At 51.7% G+C, this 8,778-nt stretch overlaps 1 protein-coding gene across 1 annotated transcript; it reads right to left on the bottom strand.

The window, feature by feature from the left end:
* Positions 1 to 3,129: 3,129 nt before the first annotated feature.
* On the bottom strand, positions 3,130 to 6,776 carry LOC122370501 (delta(3,5)-Delta(2,4)-dienoyl-CoA isomerase, mitochondrial-like; the record flags this gene model as incomplete). The annotated part of the gene is made up of 3 exons (XM_043346152.1): positions 3,130 to 3,965; positions 5,837 to 5,990; positions 6,617 to 6,776. Coding segments are annotated over 3 exons (543 nt in total), but the record flags the coding sequence as incomplete, so codon positions are not given.
* Between the last annotated feature and the right edge of the window lie 2,002 nt (positions 6,777 to 8,778).

Raw genomic sequence — 8,778 nt, 5'->3', positions numbered from 1 at the left:
TGAGCCGGTGTGGGTCCTGGGGCTGGCAGAGACTGATGAAGTCCTTAGGGCTCAGGGCCAGTCTTTTTGGCAGTAGGACTATAAGGCAGGTTGAGACTTGAGTGAGCCCCAATAGAGCCGTTGCGAGGCCCCGCGCGAGTCGTGCGCGGCCCTCAGATGCCAATTTTGAAAACCAGTAACCTGTGGGGCCGGGGGTCTCCAGAGGTCGGTGTACCTATTCTCTCCCGCCACCAGACAACTATATGGGTAAATGTCATAGTCTGAAAATGATCTCTGGGTTTCACATGCTTGTTCAAAGCAAGAGGTATCCGTACTTTTCCGAATTGTTTTATTGTGGTAAGGTCATGAATCCGCGTGCCCGACCTTCCAGTATATGCTACACCGATCCGTCGCCATGGTGCAGTGGCCCGACCGGTGGAAACACCGTGGGACGGGAAATGGAACTGGTGCTTTTGCCTTAAATTGAGCTTAAAGATTTCACGCAAGAATGAGGTGGATGAAGCATAAGTAATGCCAACTGCGCGGCGCCTCGTGGACGTAAAAAATTAGCCGATCACCCCCCCCCCCCCCCCGGTGACTGATAAATGTTATGTCCCGCGAGTGTGACTTTGGCCCCCCCCCCCTTTTGCGAGCGGCTGCGACCGCCAGTGCCAGCGGTTGTTTGTTTATTGGAGCGATAGGGCGCGCCTACTTCTAGGGTCATTACGCGCCCATGCATTAATTAACATATTGATATACAGCAGCTCTGTGCCATATTCTAAATTTAAAATCTGTTTGAAATGTGCATTTACGGCTGCGCATGTAACTGCGTTGTTTCACAGAGGCCAGAGCCCAGATAGTCTTCTCTATAGATATGACCTGTCTACAGTTGTGTCAACTACCGCCAACCGCTGTATCGTCTCACAATTGTCAAAGCCGGGCAAATTTTACCTTTGGCCTAATCCAGGTTCGGTGACCTGATACATAAGAGATAAAGTACCTTTCTCGTAAATTTTTGTTGATGAGACTTTTCAATTCAATTACAATTGTGAAAACAATCCAACGACCGCCCTGAAATTTTATATAGGTAGCTTGCATTGTCAGTCTTGAACAGTAGCGGCGGAACACCTTCAATTAACCCGCGCCAGGCCGGTGCTCTGAGATTCCGCGCCGGGCCGGGGGTGTCTAAACATCCCCCCCTTCTAACTCGGCTCCTGGGCCACGTAGCGACACGCGGTAAGCGGCAATCGAAAGAACGTCCAAAATAAGGACGAAAACACTTCGGTCATTTTTTGGGTCAGGTCAAAGGTCAGGTCACCAGAGGTCACCAAAGGTAAAATGTTGACTATTTTAACATTTTGGAAACTGCCGACGGCTATCTCGGGAACCGATAGAGCTACAGCGCCGCGGAATAGCACATTCGATAGCCCTTATACAGACCTTTCTGAGTAATGTTCTCAGGTTTGACCTCAGGTCAACGGTTTAGCCTCCAGAGGGCAAAAACTCCAAAAATAGCCGTTTTTACGAAAAAAGTTTTTCGGCAATAACTTTTGACTCAAAAGAGCCATGATATTACTTTTGCCAGCATCGTGTTCCTCTCGTCGAGACGCGTCGAACGAACTATAATTTGACTTTGAAAGGTCAACATGAAAATTTGACCTCAGGTCAAGGTCATGACCTGACCGGAAAAGGTCATGTTGCATATAAGTCGATCCGCAACGTGGAGCCGAACACATCTAAGGCGTATTCAGCGCTCTAGCACGCGTCTATCAGAAGTTATTAGCGAAAAACTGTTAGATTCTGTTCGTGACCTGAGATGACCTCGGGGACATAACGAAGGGTCACAGTTGCCATTTTCCGGTTCAGTGTGTCAATCTCACCTACATCTCGATGTTTGAGAGTGTCTAGAATAGCGTCCGTGCAAAACAGACGCTTTTCAATTTTCTCCCATTGACTATACCTACCTAATGGAGAGGCCGCAAAATTGACCTGACCTTAGGTCACCGATATCAAAATTCCGAGATATACATTTTATAGATAATGTTGCTTTAATCAATCGCTGAAAGTTTCAAGGCAATCGATCAATCGGTGTAGCTATGACGAACATTCTTATTTTTTGTGAGGTGAGGCCACTTGGCGTGACCTAATGACCTGACCTAAGATGACATGGGTCTGAAATTTTCACAACATGTGCGGAAAAGATGCATGAACAGCTGTGCCAAAAACGGCGGCGCTCCGCGCCGTCGTTTTTTAGATATCTGCGAAAAACCGCAGGGGGTGTTCAAACACCCCCCCCCCCCGGCCCGGCGCGGGTTAAGGGGGTACTGCCGACTTTGGGTCCTATTCTTTCCATGCAACGCCCATAGGGCTAAAATTCCCAAATCAATGGGGGGCACGGTGCCCCGGTGCCCTCCCGTTCCGCCGCCTATGGTCTTGAAAGAGCAGCGCATCGGTGCGATGAATCCATAAAGCCCGACTGAAAAAAGGCTGCTAAATTCGAGTTACCGAACCAATTGACCTGGGGATGGATGATGTCAGTTGGTTCAGTGACTCTCAAATTTAACAACCCTTCCTCGGTCGGGCTTGATGGATCTACCGCACACGTGCGGTAGTTTCAAGACTGACTGTATAATTTTTAATCAGCTGTAATTTTCTTCTGGTCTAAAGGACAGTCTGGTCTAAAGGACAGTTTTCATTTATCTATTTTGCGTCGCCACTACACTACATCCCATTTTCGGCCGGAAGGTGTCGTAATTGCGCCTCCCCTGTCAGCAGAAATGTTGGGAACGCTCGCTGCATTAAGGCGCCGACTAAGGTCAACAAGGCACGATTGCAGTGATGATGCAACGATGCAGCGAAGCGATGCATGAATAGGTCTGACTCTCACTCAGCACCATGACGATAGCTTCATTGCTACTTTTAATTACAGCGAGCCGATCAAGGACTTGACACATGCCCCCAGACAAGGGCGGCTCAGGGCGAAGGCCGGAGCTCCGATTTCCGGCCCGGAGAAAACCACTGTAATGCACGAGATATGGCGGCGCTGAAAGAAATCGCCTCGACGTCAGCGCATTCATCCCTGGCCTGGCTATGATTGGCTATGATAGCATACCGCTTGCCGTTTCACGTTTTCACTTTAAAATACGCTGGTCGAACAATTCCTTTGTATTCATCCAGCTACTCATAGGTAGTTTACTGACGATCGCGCAGAAGCCCCTGAGGCTATCCCAGGCAGCCCCTCTGGCCAGAACGCACCGGTTAACACACGGCGCGCGCTCCAGCGCAGGGTTACGGGTCAGTTGGAGCACCCCGGCGAAGGCGGCGGTACACTACACGACAGAGACAGACGGCCCCGGACGCCCCGAAAACAGCCGGGGTTGGTCGGCCCGTCCAGCGGAGGGGGCGGGACGGGCAGCCCGGCACCAGCTGCCCCACACAGCACCAGCATTGCATTGATGAGTTCAGCGGTCTCGACATAATGGCCATTCCCAGCACGTAACTCCCCGTTCTACTATTGCATCGTAAATGCACTTCCCAACCAGGCAGTGCTGAGGTATAAATCTGTTTTGTCTAAGAAGCCGGAAGCTAGCTGATCACCTCAGCAACGTGCGATGTAAATCAAGTCCAGACAGAAAAATAGCCCTGCCGCAAAAGGCCCCTAAATCCAGCTTTCATCGCCAAAAGCGGTTCAACGCCCAGTGGACATAAATATCTCATTATAAACCCTAACAACCCGACTGACACCCCATCGGTCGGTCTACAGTTTGGCGAAGTCGGGCGGCGGCGCCTTGCGGTCCATGGCGGCGGTGGCGGCCTTCATAATGTCCTCCGACTGGAGCATGACGCCATTCCAGGCCACCATGTGGTCCAATCCCTCCTGGACCGAGTGGTCGCGCGAGTAGGTCAGGTTCAGCTTGGTCGACTGCACCGCCACCGGCGACTTGGAGGCGATGGTGGCCGCCAGACTGAGCGCCGCCGCCGTCAGACTGAGGGATGGCGGTCAGTGTCAGCTTGAGGGAGAGCAGTCAGAGTCAGACTGAGAGAGGGCAGTCAGTGTCAGACTGAGGGATGGCAGTCAGTGTCAGACTGAGGGAGGGCAGTCAGCGTCAGTCGCTGTCAGACTGAGGGGTGGCAGTCAGTGTCAGACTGAGGGAGGGCAGTCACTGTCAGTCGCTGTCAGACTGAGGGAAGGCAGTCAGTGTCAGACTGAGGGAGGACAGTCAGTGTCAGACTGAGGGATGGCAGTCAGTGTTAGACTGAGAGGGGGCAGTCAGTGTCAGACTGAGAGAGGGCAGTCAGTGTCAGACTGAGGGATGGCAGTCAGTGTTAGTATCCGTCAGACTGAGGGATGGCAGTCAGTGTCACTCGCTGTCAGACTGAGGGATGGCAGTCAGTGTCAGACTGAGGGAGGGCAGTCAGTGTCAGACTGAGGGAGGGCAGTCAGCGTCAGTCGCTGTCAGACTGAGGGGTGGCAGTCAGTGTCAGACTGAGGGAGGACAGTCACTGTCAATCGCTGTCAGACTGAGGGAGGGCAGTCAGTGTCAGACTGAGGGATGGCACTCAGCGTCAGTCGCTGTCAGACTGAGCGAGGGCAGTCAGTGTCAGACTGAGGGAGGGCAGTCAGTGTAGTGTCAGACTGAGGGAGGGCAGTCAGCGTCAGACTGCGGTATGTCAGACACAAGACTATCGGCAAGATTGCAACATTACCGATCAGCTCAATAACTTCGTCGCATTCCTTCTTGCTCCTTGCTAAATCACTACAAATGCTAAATTCAGTTTTTATACGGGTGACCAGCAGCTGACCATTGTATGTAACATACACTTATATCAGTCCATCTTTCCAACAAAACCTGTCAAAAAAAATCATTGCGCTTGCATCACGCCCCATTACCCGTTATGATAAGGAGAGTGCTGTTTCGCTATTACTTACCGAACGCTAGACGGCGGGCCGGGCGCTAGGACACGCCATGTCAGCACACCCGTCAAAAATGGGTGCTTTAATTCATTTCTTTTTCTCTAACCTACGGTGTTACCCTTCAGCAGCAGCGAAAGACGTCCCCGCAAAGCCTTCAAAATGGAATTTAACGTACCTTAAATAAAACACATCGCCATAAGTGAAAGATCCGCGAGCGTCAGGTCCTGATACCGAATACGCCCTCGCCAGCTGCCACGACGGAAACAGCTAATGCAAAACTACGCTCAACAGACCCAGGTCTCCATCAGCAAAAAGCGAAAACCAACTCCGTGATATGAGCAAACAGTAGACAAATGCCCTGTATGCCTTTGGGCGCAAGATCACTCGCCGTCGGCCTGGGCTTCAGCCGGCCTGCGTAGAAACCACTCCAACTGCTCGGTGGTAACGAACCGCACGGTTCTCGCCCTCCAAAACCAATTCATCGTCCGAGGTTGATAGCCTTTACAAAAAAAAAGTATTTTGTAATGACAGACCTGACTACCGATTATTGTACGGTAGGTACCAGATTTTAATAAGTTCATTGGGTCACGAACATCACTAGTTGTATCGTGCAGAATCCGCTGGTCTTTGGACTGGGTCCGAGTGACCCGTGTCGCCAGAGGCGGAGCGGGGCGCGCTGAATACTGACCTGTGCCGGTCGCTGAGCACCCTGTACTAACCTGTGGCGGTCGCTGGACGCTGGGAGCACCCTGTCCTGACCTGTCCCGGTCGCTGAGCACCCTGTACTGACCTGTGCCGGTCGCTGAGCACTGACCTGTGCCGGTCGCTGGGAGCACCCCGTACTGACCTGTGCCGGTCGCTGAGGACCCTGTACTGACCTGTGCCGGTCGCTGAGGACCCTGTACTGACCTGTGCCGGTCGCTGGGAGCACCCTGTACTGACCTGTGCCGGTCGCTGAGCACCCGGCTGACCAGGCCGCACTGCAGCGCCTCCTGGGAGCCGAGCCGGCGCGCCGTCAGACACAGCTCGTTCACCAGACTGCGGCTGCCGATCACCTTCGGCAGTCGCTGCAGGGTGCCCACGTCGGCCGCCAGACCTGGGAGCGCGGGAGGCAGAGGTCAGACCTGGGAGCGCGGGGAGGCAGAGGTCAGACCTGTGAGCCCGGGGAGGCAGAGGTCAGACAGACCTGGGAGCGCGGGGAGGCAGAGGTCAGACAGAACTGGGAGCGCGGGGAGGCAGAGGTCAGACCTGGGAATACAGGAATAGAGGTCTGACCAAGACAAAGCTAAGGCAAACCAGGGGTCTATTGGTCGGATAGAGCGAAAGGTCATAAGCCAGACCAATCTGCATAATGTGTGCAAACGGTCGCAGCCCAGACAGACAAAAAGGTCACAGATGACACGGAGCCATGGTCAGACAGATCGAAAGGCTGCAGATTAGACCATGACTGGGTACAGTGAGGGTTACGGAATATGGGTCACAGTTCAGGTCAGACCGCAGGTCACAGGTCAGATAAGACCACCGAGACATTAGTACACTTGAAAAGTAGAGTGCATAAGATCACACAGAACAAAGTCATCAAGAGCGGTAGCCCACATGCGACTTTACCGGCATACTGCCAGCCGCCAGGTCGGCCACACTCGGCATCCAGCAGCTGCTCTTTACTCGCACTGTATGTACACCCCTCTGCGGCCCTCAGCCGCCGCTCTGGCCCCCACTCACCGATGTCGACCTCCTTGACCTGGAAGAAGGCGTCCTGGGAGCAGAGCCGGATGTCGGCGGCCGTGACCAGGTCCACGCCGCCGCCCACGCAGCCGCCGTGGATGGCGGCCACCACCGGCTTACGGCACTGACCGGCGGAACGAGCGGTCAGGTACAGCGGGAGGAGCGGTCAGGTACCGCGGGAGGTACAGCGGGAGGTACGGTAAGGTACAGCGGGAGGTACAGTGTGGTACAGTCACCAGCAGTTGCTACCCATCACCCCCGGACGGCGGGGGAGCAAGCTACCACCGCCCCTGCGAGACTAGCGCCGCCATGCGCCAAGAAGTGGAAACACCACGTGACTGAGGCCACGTGAGGACAGGGTCACGTGATGGAGGGGCGGAGCATAGTAGCTTTTGCGCCTGACACTAACTGAAATGCGGCGCTGTGATTGGGCGCCTTAGCATGAATGAAGCCCCGGCGCCAGAATCAGCCGTTCGCCTTATATGGAAAGTGAGCCTTTGCGTTTCACTGTTCTGTATTGGTTTGAGAGCCACGGCACCATACGAATTGTGAGCCCCTTTGAACGGGTCACCGCCCGAGGCACTGAGGCGACGGCTGTGCCGGGCAAAGTCTAGCCTGGTGGGAGAGGTGGGCCAGGGAAAGTGCGATCGAGCAGCCACTGGGACGTGGATTGGTATTATCCAACCGCGACAAACGATGTCAGCAGCCTCCTCTCGTGTCATAGACAGTGTCTATGACACGAAAAGCTAGACAGACAACGTGGGCAGTGCCCAATCAAAAGCTACTAAACGATCCAGTTAAGAAGTTGGCGAGGTAGCCAGGCCAAATAAAAAGTTTTTAATTCGATTTTGGTTGACAAATGACATACAAGCCCGCTGTGATGGACCAAAAAAGGAGCTGAACATTTTATACAACTTCTAAAAAGCTCAACGGTTTAAAAATTCAAAAGTTCAATGTTAAAATTCAGCCTGCATGTTTAAACTCTGGTCCGGCGCTGGCAGGAAGCTCATACTGCCATTACAATTCCACTACGTTGTAATATAACCAAGAGTTCTGTGAGAGCAGCAACTGAAAGCCCCGTTGAGGGGGGGGGGGGGGAAGGGCGGCGCGAAACGGCCCCCTCTCTCCTTTTCAGTCGATATCTCCTAAAGTGTATTTAGGGCCTTGTCCTAAAGTATAGCAAATGTCGCCACCAAACTTTCAAGGCCCCTCCGGGCATCATTTTTACACCTTGTGACCAAATTTTTCCAGAGCTCTTATGAAAGGTTAGTCACAAATGACGTCAGAGGGATTCATGCTCTGTCATTTTCGACTCAATAAAAGGTTTAGCGGGAAGAGCTGTCACGCTTACCGTTTTGAAGATAACGAAAAATATTCAAGATCAACAAGATGTAAAATAAACAGCGCTACCAAACTGCTAACTCTTATTTCCAAGCAAAAATTGATTTTGACCATCAAAACTATAGAAGTATAACACCCCCAAAATACCAACAATTTTCAAAATTAAAACTGAAATTTATGTTATATAACTATCTGCTCTAGATATGCCAAACTTAAACTCGATAGCTCCATTTTTAGCAAAGTTATGCCAAAAAAAATAACTATTTAAAATTTATTACGTAAATATATTGAGACGGGTTACACAGCACATTGGGTGGACGCGTTTCGTCTAAATGACTTTTTCGACACCCTCTCGGAAATTAAAACTTTAATTTCCGAGAGGGTGTCGAAAAAGTCATTTAGACGAAACGCGTCCACCCAATGTGCTGTGTAACCCGTCTCAATATATATATTTGTCTATTACTACTCAACTTATTACGTAAAAGTTTCAATTTCAATTTTTAGCCGTCGCAGAACACACAAAGCAAGCCAAAGACACCACTGGATTTCCTGTGATGAGCTGCGTCGAGTAGATACCCCTTTTATGCAAAATATCAACTTTGAAATTTGACCTTCTTTGACCTGACCTTGACCTGAACTCCACTAGAATGTAATCTAAACTGGCCTTAATAGCTGTCTAGCCCACACCATTGAATTTTAAATGTAAAATTGGCCATAAAACATGTATCGCACGACCCTAGCATAGTTGGGTTCATAGTGTGACCCTTAGTGACCTGACCTCTGTGAACCGACCTGGCATCAATGACCTTTTAGGCACA

The sequence above is a fragment of the Amphibalanus amphitrite genome, unplaced genomic scaffold, assembly GCF_019059575.1.
Source record: "Amphibalanus amphitrite isolate SeventyFive unplaced genomic scaffold, NRLGWU_Aamphi_draft 001138F_arrow, whole genome shotgun sequence".
Classification (NCBI taxonomy): domain Eukaryota; kingdom Metazoa; phylum Arthropoda; class Thecostraca; order Balanomorpha; family Balanidae; genus Amphibalanus; species Amphibalanus amphitrite.
This window is presented reverse-complemented; position numbering and strand designations above follow the sequence as displayed.